The following is a 17,196-nucleotide window of genomic DNA, read 5'->3' as shown; positions in this document are numbered from 1 at the left end:
AGCTCTGACTGTCCTGGAACTCCCTTTGTAGACCAGGGTGGCTTTGAACTCACAAAAATCCTCCTGCCTCTGCCTATGGAGTGCTGGGATTAAAGTTGTATGACACCATCTCCCACTCAGAAAACCTTTTTAACTCTTTGTTTAAAAATTTTTAGGTGGTGGCGCACTCCTTTAATCCCAGTACTCGGGAGGCAGAGGCAGGCGGATCTCTGTGAGTTTGAGACCAGCCTGGTCTACAAGAGCTAGTTCCAGGACAGGCTCTAAAGCTACAGAGAAACCCTGTCTCGAAAAACCAAAAAAAAAAAAAAAAATTTTTTTAGTTTAAACGAGGTCCATGCCTTTAAACCCAGCATTCAAGATCAAGAGTCTTACGTGGGATCTCTAACTTTGGGTCAGCCTATTTAGCTGGGTAACTGTTTGCTTTCTATAGTTTCTACTCTTTAAATTGGGGACAGTTTCTTAAACTATTTCTTTTTCGTTTAGGTTAGGAGAAACATTAAGAATTAACATAGAGGAAGTAGGAGAAATGGCTCAGTCATTAAGAGCACTAGCTGCTCTTCCAGAGGACCCAGGTTCAATTCTCAGCCCCTACATGGTAGCTAACAACTGTCTGTAACATCGGCTCCAGGGGATCTGATGCTGTCATGCAGATATACATGCAGGCAAAACACCAATGCATATGAAATAAAAAGAAATAAATTGGCTGAGCAGTGGTAGCAGACGCCTTTAATCCCAGCACTTGGGAGGCAGAGGCAGGTGGATCTCAATGAGTGTGAGGTCAGCCTGGTCTACAAAGGGAGTTCCAGGACAGCCAAGCATACACAGAGAAACCCTATCTAAAAAACAAAACAAAACAAAAAACCCAAAAACAAATAAAAAAAGAATCAGCTAATCCCAGCACTTGAGAGGTAGAGGCAGGCAGACTTCTGTGAATTCGAGGCCAGCGTGCTCTATAGAGTGAGTTCCAGGACATCCCAAGGCAACACAGACAAACCCTGTCTCAATAAACCAAAGAAGAAGAAGAGGAAGAAGAAAAAAAAGAATTAGCATGTGACACAGTGTGTGTTCTCTGTGCTCTCCCTATTTTCCTCCATCTCCCTCCCGTTATCTTCCTTCCCATGTTCTCCCTATCTTCCTCTGTCCCACCCGCTCTGTACTCTCCCCATCTTCTAGTCCCACCCCCTCTCTGTGCTCTCCCTTTCTTCCTCCATCCCAGCCCCCACATTGAATTTAAGGCTTCAAGCATGCCAGGCAAGTGCTCTACCATTGAGCTATATTTTCATCCTTGTACTGCAAAATACTTAGGTGAAATATTTCAGCAAATAGCCTGTTTCTAGCATTCAGTACAAGAAATTTAACCATCAACACAGTGAGAGTCCTCCTCTTCTTCTGTAGTATATCATATTAGGCTTGTCATTTTCCACCTCCTCGGGTGTGGTGTTAAGATCTATAACAAGAAGGTGATACTGGCTCAGTTTAGTTCACGGGATTGTTCTGTGAATTAAATGGGTGGTTGCTATAAAAACTCTTTGAAGATCTCAAGCAGCTGAATAAAAATCAAAAAGGATTCTGCTAAAGGAGTTGTGTTAGTTAGGAACTTGTACTTTTCTGGGTAGATTTCAAGTATGTAAAGGAGTGGAATTGCATTTTTCAGTATCTGTCTTCAAAGAAGAAAGGTAAACATATTAAAATTTTCAATATCCTTCAGCATATTCACTCACCAAAAATTTATTGATAGTAGGATCGATCTGAGTTTGATCCCTGGAACCTATATAAAAATGCCAGATGTCACCTTTAATTGCAACACTGTAGAGGCAGAGTTGTATCGAGCCTTTCTCTGTCCTACCAGCCAGCTCCCAAATAACAACATGGAGACTTATTAATTGTGAAAGCTTGTCCTTAGTTTAGGTTTGTTTTTAACTAGCTCTCATAACTTAAGTTAGCCCATTTCTAATTATCTATGTTCTTTCTCAATATTTTGTTACTTACTGCCCATCCTACCCATCCTACTTTCTCCGTGTCTCCTTATGTCTCTCACATGCCTAGATTCCTCCTTTCTCTCTGCCCAGAAGACCCATTTATACCTCCTGCCTATATATTGGCTGTTCATCTTTTTATTACATCAATCACAGCAATATACTTTTACACAGTGTACAAATATCCCACAACACAGAAGTAGGTGGATCTCTGTGAGTTTGAAGCAAGCCTGGTTTATAGAATGAGTTCTAGGACAGCCAGGACTACACAGTGAAACCCTATCTCAAAATAAGTAAGGCGGAAAAAAAAAGCCAGGCATCATTCCTGAACAGGACAGGGAGAGATGAAGATTGATAGCTTGCTGGCTATCAGTCTAGCCTAATTGGCGAACTCTAGGCCAGTGAGAGACTGTCTCAGAGGAGGTGGAGAGTATTCCTGAGAACGACACTGAAAATTGTCCTGTACCCTCCGTGTGCATCTATACACACACAGCACATACGTGTAAACAAACAAATCCCTACAACCTTCCTAAGGAGTGGCTAGATGTCAAGTGCCACTCTGGGATATACCAGTGAACAAGGTGTGTAAAGGTCATGCCTTGAAATCAGCTAGAGAAGCACCTTTATTTTCTAGTTGGTGTCAGGACTGGTTTTAGAAGCACATTCATATCTTACTGTGTTTGCTCAATTTTTTTTCCTGAATTAAAAAAAATTCTTTGAGCCAGGCAGTGGTGGTGTATGCCTTTAATCCCAGCAATCAAAAGGCAGGGGGAAGTAGATCTATGTGAAATTGAGGCCAGAAGAGAGCGAGTTTCAGGACAGGCTCCAAAGCTGAGAAACCCAGTCTTGAAAAACCAAAGGGGGGGGGGGGACCTTCTTTGAAAGAATTATCTTTTTATTTATTTATTTGAGAAAGGGTCTCTCTGTGGAGCCTGGCATGCAACTCACTCTGTAGACCAGTCTGTCCTCAAACTCACAGAGCGAGCCTGTCTCTGCCTCCTGAGTAGTGGGATTGAAGGCATGTGCCTTAGTATGTGTATTTGTGTATTTATATATCTGTGCAGATGAGTGTAGTTTCCTAAAGATGCTGGAGGGGTCCAGCTGCCCTGGAGCTTGAGGTACTGATAGTTTTGAACTGTTCAGCATGGGTGCAGACTGACGTGGGAACCCAACTCATGTCATCTGCAGGAATAGTATACACTTTTAACCACTTAGCCATTTTGCTAGCCCACCTTCCCCCACCGATATTGAGGTTGCTCAATGTTAGCCCAGGATAGCCTCGAACTCACTCTGTAGTTGAGGCTGTGCTTGCACTCTGTCAATCCTATCTCAGCCTCCTGGATAATAGGATCACAAGTGTGAGCCCCAACACCCAGTGGTAATGGTTAGTTTTGGTGACGTTGGGGCTGAACTCAGGCTTTATATACCTGAGTATGTGCTCTACCACTAAGCTATATTATGTGCTTCTCATTTAAACAGTATTCACAAGGCAGTATTTCAGTTAAGGTCAATGACATGCCTGCTGAAGATTAAGAGGTGTGTTTTTCTACAAATTCATTAGACATTTTGGTATCCAAGAATGCTGGCATTTGAAGTTGAATTTTTCTTTTTTTTTTTTTTTTGATTTTTCGAGACAGGGTTTCTCCGTAGCTTTTGGTTCCTGTCCTGGAACTAGCTCTTGTAGACCAGGCTGGCCTTGAACTCACAGAGATCCGCCTGCCTCTGCCTCCTGAGTGCTGGGATTAAAGGCGTGCGCCACCACCGCCCGGCTTCTTTTTTTTTTTTTTTTTTTTTTTTAAGACAGGATTTCTCTGTGTAACAGTTCTGGCTGTCCCAGAACTCACTTTGTAGACCAAGTCTATCCTCCTGCCTCTGCCTCCTGAGTGCTGGGATTTGCCTGGCTATTTTCCATGTTTTAACCTTTCTGAACTGACACAGTTCTTTTACCTGTCAAGGTTTTAAACTTGTATCCCTTCCTTTGGTTTGTGTCAGGGTAAGCCATTGATGTAAAAGACTTCGTAATCTCCGACTGCCCTAATGCTGTCATCTGGAGTAGAGACTCAGCCAATTCTACTTGATTCCTCCATGCCTGCTGTGGTACAGGAATTATACTCTGAACTCTCAGTAAGTGTCTCCAAAGAGCTTCATGCTGAGAAGCAGCCAAGTATGATCCCCGATGTAAAACCTGGAGCCTCATGCGCTCATGTAAGTCAGAGTAGGGCATCACCCCTGGAGCTACAGAGGACTCATGCAGAAGGCTGTTGTGAAGAAACCTTTGAGACCTTGGATTATGGGGGCAAGACTGGGTGGTGCGGACTAGTGGACCCTACAGCAAGAGGGCCTATGGCTTTTGAGATCTTGGATAGGGAAGAGAGAACCAAGAGCATGGAGCCAAAGGTCTTCAGAGAGCAAGGAGACCAGGCCGAAGTTTTCAGAGACCCCTGTGAGGGAGCAAAGGAAGAGCCATGCCAACATTCCACAGCTTCTAAAGGAAAGGTCTGCCCCAGTCAGGTAAGAATGAGTCTTGATGCAGAGAGGTTGAGTGTGGGTGACAACACTGCAGAGCGGTGCTGCTCATGATAAGTTACAGGTGCTGACAGGAAGCCTTCGACCTAGCCTCGAAGCAGTTTAAAAAAATAGGGATTTTTTTTGTTGTTGTTTTTTGTTGTTGTTGTTTGTTTGTTTTTTGAGACAGGGTTTTTCTGCCCAGTCACTACCGCCCAGCGATTTTTGGTATTTTTTTTGATGTAAGTCACTGCTGTGCTCTCACTACTCTCACTATTGTAGGAATTATTGAATCTCTAAAAAAGTGCATTTCTTTTTTTAAAATTTATTAATTTTGTTTTATGTGCATTGGTGTTTTTCGTGCATGTATGTCTATGTGAGGGTGTCAGATCTTGGAGTTACAGACAGTTGTTAGCTGCCTTGTGGGTGCTAAAAGACCAAATAAACGTTGCCCAGCTGTGGTGGCACATGCCTATTATCCCAGGAGGCTCTGTGAGTTCAAAGCTAGTCCATTTTACATAGTGAGTTCCATGATACCGAATGTCACAAAGTGAGATCCTGTCTCAAAAATAAACCAAACAGAAAGACCATTGCAAAAAAAATAAGGTGGAGATAGAAGATACCTGACATAAACCTCTAGCTTCTATATATGCAGGCATGGGTAAGCACACATACATGTACACACACTACACTAACACAACACACGCACAGACACAGAAAGATTTTAATATTTGGGACATTGTGATACGAGGATTGTCCCGAGTTGGAAACTAGTCTGGATTACACAGTGAGTTTAAGGTCAGGCTGGGCACAGGAAAAAGAGAGGAGTAAGTTGTATAGTAAGTAAGTTGTAGGTGGAAAAAGAAAGAGGAGTAAGTTATATAGTAAGTAAGTTGTAGGTGGGAAAAGAAAGAGGAGTAAGTTGTATAGTAAGTAAGTTGTAGGTGGGAAAAGAAAGAGGAGTAAGTTGTATAGTAAATAAGCTGTAGGTGGGAAAAGAAAGAGGAGTAAGTTGTATAGTAAGTAAGCTGTAGGTGGAAAAAGAAAGAGGAGTAAGTTGTATAGTAAGTAAGCTGTAGGTGGAAAAAGAAAGAGGAGTAAGTTGTATAGTAAGTAAGCTGTAGGTGGAAAAAGAAAGAGGAGTAAGTTGTATAGTAAGTAAGTTGTAGGTGGGAAAAGAAAGAGGAGTAAGTTGTATAGTAAGTAAGCTGTAGGTGGGAGTTTCTGTCCTGCCTAGTCGCAGAGCTGTTGAACCTTACGTTAATTATAAACTGTTTAGCCTGTTAGCTCAGGATTATTATTAACTAGCTCTTATAACTTAAATTATTCTTGTCTATGTTTAGCCATGTGGTTTGGTACCTTTTCTCAGTGAGGCATTCTCATTTTGCTTCCTCTGTGTCTGAGTGGTGATCGCCCCTCTGCCTTTTCTCTTTCCAGAATACTAGTCTGGTCGCCCTGCCTACACTTCCGGTCTGGCTATTGGCCAATCAGTGTGATATTAAACTAATAAGAGTGACAAATCTTTCCAGTGTACGAGGGCATTATCCCACAGCAGTGCCTTTGAGTCCAGCACTCTCGAGGTGGAGGATGGAGGATCAGAAATTCAAACTCATTGAGATTCGCCTGCCTCTGTCTCAGCCTCTCAAGTGCCGAGATTAAAGGTGTTCACCACGCCATCACTGCCTAGCTGTTTTTGTTTTTGTTTTTGTTTTTGAGACAAGGTTTCTCTGTATCCCTGACTGTCCTGGAACTCAACTCTGGAGTCCAGACTGTCCTCAAATTCAGAGATCTGTCTGCCTCTGCCTCCTCAGTGCCGAACCAGTTCTTTTTTTAATTTTAGCTTGTTTGGTTTTGTTTTTGTGACAAGGTCTTAATTCTGTAGCTCAGCCTGCCCTTTAAATACAAGATAATCCTCCTGCCTCAACTTCCTGAGTATCAGGACTAGAAGAGTACAGTACCATGCCTGTACTTTTCTTCTTATGTAATTGTAGTTCTAGGGGGCTCATGTGCTATCTTCTGGACTCTTTGGGTACCAGACATGGCATACATATACTGACACATACACTTAAACTTTTGAGCTAGAGTCTTACTATGTAGTCTTGCCTAAATGGCTTTGAAATAATACTTAGCTGAAGTTGTAGATACTTGCAGATTAATTCATTTGGGGGAAGTAGAATTCTCATGTCATTCAGTACATTGGAATGGTCCGTGTTATTGATTTAAATATCCCTTGTCTTAGTTTACTACTGCAATGAAGAGACACCATGATTAAGGCAATTTTATTTTTTTAAAATTTTTTTTTTTGTTTGTTTGTTTGTTTTTGAGACAGAGTTTCTCTGTAGCTTTGGAGCCTGTCCTGGAACTAGCTCTTGTAGACCAGGCTGCCTTGAACTCACAGAGATCCGCCTGCCTCTGCCTCCTGAGTGCTGAGATTAAAGGCGTGCTCCACTACCACTCAGCAATCCAGGCAACTTTAAAAGAAAGTGTTTAGTTGGGGTCTTGGTTACAGTTTCATAGGGTTGAGTCTGTGGGCATTTTGGCAGGTAGCATGGCAGCAGCCAGGCAGGCAGGCCTAGTGCTGGAGCAGTAGCTGAGAGCTTATATCTGATCCACAAGCAAGGGGCAGAGGGATAACTGGGAATTATGTGGGCTTTTGAAACCTCAAAACCTATCCCTTAGTGGCACACCTCCTCCACAAGGCCACACCTACCTCGTAATCCTTCCCAAATTTCTGCCAATTAAGGAACAAGCTTTTGCTGGGGGCCAGTCTCATTCAAATCACCACACTGTTCATATATTTAATCAATTTCTGTACTTCTGTATGTCCCAGCTTCTTGGTTTGTCTCTTTGTTTAGGCAAATTCCTTTTTGTAGCCCAGGCTGGTCCTTTAACTCCTCATGTAGCCAAGGTTGACTGTGTCCATCATTCCAAAAGAGATACTTCAAGAAAACAGACTTAACAGTTTCAGGCTGGAGGTTCAGTTCAATGGCTGAGCCCTTGACTGGCTAGCATGCAGGAGGTGCCGTTGCATCCCCTAGTGTTGCAAAATCAAACGCAAAACACCTGCAGTTTGAGCAGGTCACTTAGTATTATTAGCTTAATGGTCTCAGTGAAAGAGCATGTAGCCCTCCTGGGTTTGGTCTTCAGCACAACAATAAACAAAACATAGAATTGGGATGTATAGAACTGCTGCTAAGAGCTGGGCAGTGATGGCTCACACCTTTGATCCCAGCACGTGGGAAGCAGAGGCAGGCAGATCTCAGTGAGTTTGAGGCCAGCCTGGTCTACAGAGTGAGTTCCATGGCAGCCAAGGCTGATACACAGAGAAACCCTGTCTTGAAAAAAAGAAGTATTGCTGCCAAGAAAAGACACTTCATCGAATCCTCTGATTGACAGAACTGTCTTATCTGGATCAAGAAGAATTATGCTCTGTTTTGCTGGTCAGGCTACACTAGGGTTGCACACTTCCCTCCATGTCATGTGCACTAATGCTCTCATGGACAAGAATTCACGTGGGTGGCAGAACCTGAAAGCATACTGTTGGAAGCTAGGTTGTTGTGTGTATGACTCAAGAAACTTATATAAGAAAAGTCAGGATTATTTTGGTTTTATTCTTGTTTTTTTTTTCCCCTAAATCTCTTAGGAGATTTGAGAAGAGCCTTCAAGCATTTGGATGGCTATCCAACAGAAGCGAACCTGCTGGGCACAGTCAGACTCATTGGGCAGCATGGGGTAGCTAGTAGTTGCTAAGCATTCTCAGGTCATGGCAGTCTGAACACTGCAGCCCTTTGAGACAAAGAAACATGCTGTTTACACAGCATTCAGGCTTATGGAACCAGACATCCTCAAAGTAATAACCCTTTTTAAAGATAATTTGGTCAATCTTATTTTATGTGCATTGGTGTGAAGGTATCATATCAGATCCCCTGAAACTGGAGTTGCTGACAGGTACGAGCTGCCATGTGGGTGCTGGGAATTGAACCCCTGTCTTCTCAAAGAGCAGCTTTAACGCTTAACCACTAAGCCATCTCTCTAGCCCCTGTAATAACCCTTAATAAACTGGCAGACTAGCACATAGTTGAGAGCTGTAGCCAGGCTTGGTGGTAGTCTCATTATTTGAGAGGATGAGGGAGGAAAATTGCTATCTGTTAAAGAACAGCCTGGACTACATAGTGAATAGCATGTCAGAGAGAGCTAGATAGTAAGACCCTAACTTGAAAAAAGCAAAAACAAACAAACCAGATAAATTAAGAGAACATACTTTCAATATATAATTTATAAATACCTTGCCTTGTACAAAGAGGATTCTTTGTTTTGTTTTTTGAGACAGGGTCTCTATGTAGTACTGGGTATTCTGGAGCTTGCTCTGTAGACCAGGCATGGCCTTGAACTCACAGAGATCATTCTGCCCCTGCCTCCCAAGTGCTGGGATTAAAGGTGAGAGCCACCATACATAGAGAATTTTTGGACTAAATTAAAAACAAAACACAGCCTGTCAGTGGTGGTTCACATCTTTAATCCCAGCACTCTGGAGGCAGAAGCATGTGGATCTCTGTGTGTTTGAGACCAGCCTGGTCTACGAGACCTAGTTCAGGACAGCTATGATGGTTACACAGAAAAACCCTGTCTCAAAAAAGAAACAACCCAACTGGGACTTGTAGTGCATATCTTTAATTCTAGCATTCCTCTCAAAAGTTAACAATTTATTTTTATTTATTTATTTATTTATTTATTTATTTTCTTGGTTTTTCGAGACAGGGTTTTTCTGTGGCTTTGGAGCCTTTCCTAGAACTAGCTCTTGTAGACCAGGCTGGCCTCGAACTCACAGAGATCCGCCTGCCTCTGCCTCCCGAGTGCTGGGATTAAAGGCATGCGCCACCACCGCCCAGCAAAAGTTAACAATTTAAATACTTCAGTAGCCAGATAAATCTTTGAATCCTTTAGATGGTACATACATCACCCTGAGTTCAGTTTCCCAGGCATGATGATCCATGTCTGTAATCCCAACATTATAGAGGGAGAGGAATAATGATCCAGGAGCTCAAGAGGAGCTTCAGGTACACAGCAAAACCAGGCCAGCCTGGGCTAGATGACACCTGGTGTCAGAAGAAACATGAGAACGTAAATTAGAAACACTTGAGTGTAAACTAACAAAAAATAATTCTTTGTTGCTTTAGAGTTGTGTCAGAAGGTATAAAATTTTGGACTAGTAATTTTGTTTCTTTGTTGAGGAATACTTCATTATTGGAAAAGAATTTTTTTAAAAATTATTGTTTTGAGGCTGGGCGGTGGTGGCGCACACCTTTAATCCCAGCACTCGGGAGGCAGAGGCAGGCGGATCTCTGTGAGTTCGAGACCAGCCTGGTCTACAGAGCTAGTTCCAGGACAGGCTCCAAAGCCACAGAGAAACCCTGTCTCGAAAAACCAAAAAAAAAAAAAAAATATTGTTTTGAGATTATAATCTAACTACATGTTTTCCTTCCCTTTCCTACCTCTTCATTCTCTATATACCCTCTCTTCTCTCCTGAACGCATCAGAACGTATCAGATGGGGAGATGTGACTCAGATAATCTGGCCCAGCCTCTCAAAGGCCGTTGGCTGAAGGAGGTTCCCCATCACTCTCCTTCAAATTTATGATGCTTACTTTTTACATTAAGTGTTTGCATGCATATATGTAAATACATTTATGTTCCTAAATATAGCCTGCTAAGTCTGTATAATGTTACTTGTATGTGTGTTTTCAGGGCTGACACTGGACAACCGGTTGGTGTGCTCTTCCTTGAGGAAGACCATCTTTCCTGCTCCGAGCTTTTGTCAGTTGCCTTGTCTTTGTGCAGTAGATGAGGGAAAGTCCATGAGGCCTAAATAAGCCATTACACAGATTTTTTTTTTTAAATTTATGTGTATGAATATTTTGCCTGTGTGTATGTATGTACACGATGTGTCTGCCGGGTACCTGTGGAGGGCAGAAGAGGGGTTCACATCCTGAAACTGGAGTTACTGATAGTTGTGAGCCACCATTTGGGTGCTGGGAGCCGAACCCAGGTCCTCTGCAAGAGCAACAAATGCTCTTGACCACTGAACTATCTGTCCAGTACCATGATCTTTCTTTTTCTTTTCTTTCTTGTAATTTTTGCTTTATTTATTCATTTATTTGGAGTTTTTTGAGGTATGGTTTCTCTGTGTAACCTTGCCTGTCCTGGAACTCTCTACAGACCAGACTGACCTCAATGCAAAGGTTTGCCTGTCTCTACCTCACAAGTGCTGGTATTAGAGACATGTGCCCCACTGCCCAGCATATAAAAGGATTTCTTGTTGGAAATAAAATTTCAGTGACTTAAAAGTGGAAACTCTGGGCAGCGGAGAGATATCTCCATCCATAAATGCTTGCTTGTTATGTAAGCATGAGGACCTGAGTTTGATCCCTAACACTCATAAGAAGCCAAAGCTTATGGCACACTTGTAATCTGGAGGGTTTCTGGGGCTCTCACTGACCAGCCTAACCGATCCTTATCACTGAGAGACTGCCTCAAAAAAGGTGAGGGCTGGTTGAGATTACTCTGAAGGTAAAGTGTTTAATGTACAAGCCAGAAGACCTGAGTTTGATACCCAGAACCCATAGAAAGATGGGAGAGAACCAACTCTACAAAATTGTCCTCAGACCTTCAGGTGTGCACAGAGGCACATGCCCTCCCTCCCATCACACACACAGTAATAATAAAGGAAAGGAAGAAATTTGAGGTAGATGGCTTGTGAGGAACACCATCAGAGACCAACATCTGGCCTCCACCTGTACGCATGCAAACCCATGGGTGCGTGCATACACAATGGAGAAATGTTTTTATAAGGTAGAAGCAGAATTGATGTTGATAGGCTGTTCTTGGGTCTGCAGGGCTCTGTTGGCCCTAGTTTGCTGTAGCTCTGATCTCATGCAGCAGAGCAGTATGTAAAGCATGTTGCCGAGGTGTGAACGCTTTCTGTGACTTCACAATCGGTGCCTCACTTAAAGCTGCAGTTTTTCTGAATTGAGATACAGAGGAAAACTTCTGTAAAAGTTCCTCTCTCCCTATAAAGGTGTAAGAAACTAGAAGGTCCATCTGGTGATAAATCTTTTCTTTTATTAGAGTGTTGGCACTTGAAATCAGGGCCAGTTAGGCACTGTACCAACCAGTGCGTCTCCAGCACTATTTGTCTTTCCCAGAAAAAGTCTCAACTCTGTAGCCCAGAGACTGGACTCTTAACATCTGTGCTTCTTCTACCTCAGCCTCTACAGAGCTGAGATTACAAATACGGGCCACCAGAGTCACATCCAGGGGTATTCTTTTTTTTTTTTAATATTTATTTATTTATTTACTATGTATGCAATATTCTGTCAGTGTGTATGCCTGCAGGCCAGAAGAGGGCACCAGACCCCATTACAGATGGTTGTGAGCCACCATGTGGTTGCTGGGAATTGAACTCAGGACCTTTGGAAGAGCAGGCAATGCTCTTAACCTCTGAGCCATCTCTCCAGCCCCTCCAGGGGTATTCTTGCTTTCTTTATTTATTTCCTTCCTTCCTTCCTTCCTTCCTTCCTTCCTCTATCCTTTTTTCTTTTAGCTTCCCTTTTTCTTTTTTTTATTGAGCTATATATTATTCTCTTCTCCCTTCCTCTCTCCTCCCCTTCTGCCCTCTCCCATGATTCCCACGCTCCCAATTTACTCAGATCTTTATTTTTTCAAGACAGTGTTTCTTTGTGTAGACCAGGCCAGCCTCGAACTCACAGAGATTTGCCTGCCTCTGCATCCTGAGTGCTGGGATTAAAGGTGTGTGTCACAGTGCATATCATATGCTTTGTTATCTTTGAGTCTGGGTTTGATTTGCAGCACCCATATGGTTACAACCATCTGTAACTGCAGTTCGAGAGAATCTGACACCCTCTTCTGACCTCTGCAGGTACCAGGCACACATGTACATTTGTTCAAGCAAAACATTCATACACTTAAAATAAACATGAACAAAAACAGGACTGAAGTTTTCTCAGTGGTTCTAAGCACTCTTAGTACTGGCTGTTTTTTAGAGGTCCCTAGTTCAATTTCCAGCACCCCCAAGGCAGCTTGTAACTTGTTTTCAGTTCTGGGAGATCTGATGCCTTCTCTGGCCTCCAAGGGCACTGCATGCAGGCAAATAGGCAAAGCACTCATGTATAAAAAGAAAATACATTTTTAAATCAAAAAGTCTTTTTAAATTTTAAAGTAATTTGATTTACATAAAATGAAAAGGTAGAACAAAAGTTTGAAGCCTCAATTTATTCGATTGAGGGTTTTTTTGTTTTTTTTGACGAGGTTTGACAATATCGTCTTGCTGGCTTAGAACTTGCTATGTAGACCATACTGGCTTTGAACTTAGAGGTTTCTGTGCCTCTGCAGAGCTGGCATTCAAAGTCACAATTCAGCCATTAACCTCCCAGTTTGTTTGTTTGTTTGTTTTTCAAGACAGGGTTTCTCTGTAGCTTTGGTGCCTGTCCTGGAGCTAGCTCTTGTAGACCAGGCTGGCCTCGAACTCAAAGAGATCCACTTGCCTCTGCCTCCTGAGTGCTGGGATTAAAGGCCTCCGCCACCACTGCCCGACCTAACCTCCCAATTTTAACCAGTTTATTTGCCAGTGTCTTATAGCTGCAGTTCCTGAGATCTGGCTCGCTCCTCCTCTTCCTGTCATTGTTCTCTCCAACCCCCTCATTAAAGTTAACTTTTCAGAGCTGCTGTGTGAGCTGCATGCCTGAGCAAAGGAGCACAGAGAACCCTTGGAAGGAGGAAAGGGGCGCTGGCCTTCCCTCTGCCACCCATGCTTCTGTCCTGTACCTGCTTAAGCTGGCACTGCACCAGGTGCACCTGTACCCTCATCTTATTTCTTATTTTCAGAAGGCACTCAGGAGCTGACACATAGCTGCGGTCCCACCACTCAAGAGGCTGAGGCAGGAGGATTATAGCTATTTGAGTCTGATCTGGGTTAAATGGTGACCCCTACCTTCAAAATCTAAAACAAACAAACAAAAAAAGCAAGCATTAATAAGCTTTTGTTTTTCTCTGTTTCAAGTTCAAATTCTAGAGAAGTAATACATTTTACTTACTAACCTGAATTTGAGCTTTCCTTTCTATCTCAATGCCTGTGACTGTTGGCAGTTTTCCTGGAGTTACACTGAGCTCTGATGTAATAACTGAACGTCTGTGAACTCAGGTACCTCTGCATCAGCCATTGACTGTTGGGTTTTCTTGTTGCAGGATGTCCTCCTGATGCAGTCCAACAAAGAACCTGTATGTGCAGAGTTCCCTGGAGACCTGCTAAAGAAAAAAGGTATGATATTTCTTTTTGTTTGTTTGTGTTTTGAGACAAGGTCTTTTTTATGTAGTCCTGGTTGGCCTGGGACTCATAGATATCCACCTGCCTCTGCCTCCAGAATGCTTTGATTAAAGGCGTGTGCCACCACACCTGTGAAAATTTTTTTTTATACGATTCACTTACTATTTATGTGTGTGTTAGCTTAAGGAAGTGTATACCACTTATGTAGAACTGGATTCAGTTTGAGCAGCCACCTCCACTTTTCCTGCCACACTTTCCCTTCCCACTAAGGTGGAACTGGGCACCAAAATAAGCACTCATTCCTTCCTTCCTTCTTTAAGTTGTCTGTGCCAGGCATTTGTCACAGGAGCAAGACAAGGTTATTAATTCAGATCTTAAGATAATATACTATGTTTTTAGTAGTTAAAAGGCAGTATTGATAAATGATTATTAACCCTAGTCCATACTTTATTCAGATTACTGTACTGAATAACTTTTCTGTTTGAGGATCCCATTTGATCCTCATGTCATTTTTGGATTCTCCAGTTTGTGACAATGTTGGTGTTTGGGGGTGATTTTAAGAGTGCAGGTATATTGTAGACTGTGGGTGTAGAAGTGAAAGAGTCCATCAGTAATACCAACAGTCACCTTCCGGAGGTGCTGTGTTACTCGGTTATACTCTCAGTCCGGAGATTGAGGCAGGAGGATTATGAACTCAATTTTAACCTAAGTGAAAATATTTATATATATATATATATATGTGTGTGTGTGTGTGTATGTGTGTGTATATGTATATGTATATATATATGTATATATGTATATATATTGTTTTGTTTGTTTGTTTTGATTTTTTTGTTGTTGTTTTTCACTTTTCAAGACGGGTTTCTCAGTAGCTATGGAGCCTGTCCTGGAACTGTCTCTGTAAACCAGGCTGGCCTCAAACTCACAGAGATCCACCTGCTTCCCCCTTCCCAGTGCTGGGATTAAAGGCATGAGCCACTACTACGTGGAATTTTTTTGTTTTGTTTTGTTTGTTTTTTGAGAATACAAAGTGTGATTTTTATTACATCGTATCAAAGAGGACACATGCTGTCAACATGCATTAGTGTTTGTTGGTTTTGGATCACTGCACAGTTATTCTTCTTTTTCATGCTTTAAACTCTTTAAAAAAATAAAGATGGGGGGCTGGAGAGATGGCTCAGCAGTTAAGGCCCTATTCTGGCCTATAGGCAGGATACTGTATAAATAAATAAATCTTTAAAAAAAAATAAAGATGGTTCAGTGGTTAGGAGAACTGGCTAATCTGCAGAGGACCCAGGTGTAGTTCCCAGAACCTACACAGTGGCTGATAACCATCTATAACTCCAGTTCTACATGATTCCATGCTTTCTTCTGGCATTCTTGGGCACAAAGATGTACATATATACATTTAGGCAAAACACATACACAAAATAAACAAACAAATAGGGCTGGAGAGATGGCTCAGTGGTTAAGAGCACTGACTGCTCTTTCAGAGGTCCTGAGTTCAATTCCCAGCAACCACATGGTGGCTCACAGCCATCTATAATGAGACCTGGCGCCCCCTTCTGGCTTGCGGGCGCACAAGGAAGGAATGCTGTACACATAATAAATAAACAAATATTTTAAAAAATAAAATAAACAAATAAATGTTAAAAAAATTGTCTTAAATTCTGCTTCAAAGTCTTGTGAAATGTCAAAATGTATGTGCATAAAAACAAATCACCTTAATGGGTCAGAGTATTGTTTTCTCTCTAGCTGTGCACAAACTGCTTTCCCCATGCACCTTTTGCCATTACTACTTGGAAGTCGGTGCTCCCCCGCCCCTTCCTAAGATTCTTGATAAAGTGGAGAATGGATGTGTTTCAGCAAATCTGAACTTCATTGCCTCACACAGAGGAAAACCGCATCAGGTTGGGGGTGGATGAAGAATTTCTCATTGTTCCTGGATAGATGTAATGAGGGTACAGCTACCTTGATGCTAAACATATGATTTAATGAATTACATAGCATTCCATAGAAAGATGAAATAAAATCATGAGGAGTGCTCAGGCTGAGACATTCATGAATAGATTATTGTTTGGGATGATATGAAATTGGATTATTTCACAATACTTAGTACTGCTTGGGAAATTGGAGGTAGCCATTGTTAGTAATTGATATTTATGCTAAACATCTGGTGCATTTTTATCCATCCATCCATTCTAGAGGTCTTGGGGTGTCGTTTAATGGCAGAGCTAATTGTCCGTGCAATTCTGGGTTCGATTGTTAGTACCCAGTTAACAAACTCATCACGCCTGCCACCTCTCTGCTAGGCGAGCCTTGTAACACCAAGTTTTCCCTGTAGCCCATACTCCTAATGTTTTTAAATGGTGTTCTACACTTAGATACCATTTTAACTGTCTCATGTCCTGTTAGATAAAGAATCAAAGAGAAAAGACAGGCAGTTCTCCTAATACTGCAAGTACTATACCAGGCAGTGTTTATGTGTGATAATTAATTTCCATACAGCACTGAGGTAAGTGTATTTACCATGCTTTCTACAAAAGAAACTGAGGCTCAGAGAAGGACACACAAATGCTGGAGTTGAGGAGCTTCCTAGTTCTGGCTGGCCTTGAATTTGTGCTGGCCTCCGGCTCCCTCCTTCTGGCATCACAGGTGTGTCTGTCATTGTGTTCACATTCCGCACAAAAGGTGGGTTTTTGTTGTGTGTTCTCTTGCTTTCTTACTTTCATAATGGCAGTCTTCACACTAACTCAGAACTGAAAGGAATGAACTAAACTTCCATGTTCCTGTTACTCAGCTTCAGTAATGATCAGCCCAACCTTACAGAAAGGCAACTGGTTGTTTATTGTTTTGTTTTCTTCTTTTCTTTTTCGTTATTTGTTTTTCTAGACAGGGTTTCTCTGTAGCTGACTATCCTGGAACTCAAGAGATCCACCTGCCTCTGCCTCATGAGTGCTAGGATTAAAGGCGTGTGCCACTACCGCCTGGTTCAGCAAGGCAATTATTATAAATCACTGGATTTAGGACCATTCAGCTTGCAGATTAACCATAAATAAAGTTCTACACATAACTGTTCTTTTTCTTTTTTCTTACTTGTTTTTGGCCATTCAGGGGATTGAACCTGTGATTTCACTAATGCTAGGCATGAGCTCTACCACTGAGCTGCAACCCCAGCTCTCACTGTTCCTTTTCAAAGAGCAATTTTATCTATAATATATCTAATTTCAGGTAATAAAATGATCATTGAATGAAAAGACTGCTGTACTGACAGTTTACTAGCGCTATCTGGCTAGATAAGTGGTTTTATAATACCTAGCTCCTTGGCTGCTCTACCGTGGAGCTTTAGTCGTAGCCCTCTGTTCAGCCTTGTTTC

General features: G+C 42.1%; 1 protein-coding gene across 2 annotated transcripts in view; it reads left to right on the top strand.

The window, feature by feature from the left end:
* LOC121436436 (protein PRR14L-like) overlaps window positions 1-17,196 on the top strand; it is a 73,393-nt gene that overhangs the window by 8,543 nt on the left and 47,654 nt on the right. Inside the window, exons 1-2 of one of the 2 annotated variants that reach the window (XM_041636321.1) lie at window positions 4,014-4,487; window positions 13,742-13,814. In XM_041636321.1, the coding sequence (XP_041492255.1) occupies window positions 4,014-4,487; window positions 13,742-13,814 (547 nt within the window). Of the gene's footprint in view, window positions 1-4,013; window positions 4,488-13,741; window positions 13,815-17,196 lie in introns of those variants that run through there. The other variant, XM_041636322.1, reaches the window with a different exon arrangement.

Source organism: Microtus oregoni, unplaced genomic scaffold (assembly GCF_018167655.1).
Source record: "Microtus oregoni isolate MIOR12 unplaced genomic scaffold, Mior012 000049F_ref0000343, whole genome shotgun sequence".
In the NCBI taxonomy this organism is placed as follows: domain Eukaryota; kingdom Metazoa; phylum Chordata; class Mammalia; order Rodentia; family Cricetidae; genus Microtus; species Microtus oregoni.
This window is presented reverse-complemented; position numbering and strand designations above follow the sequence as displayed.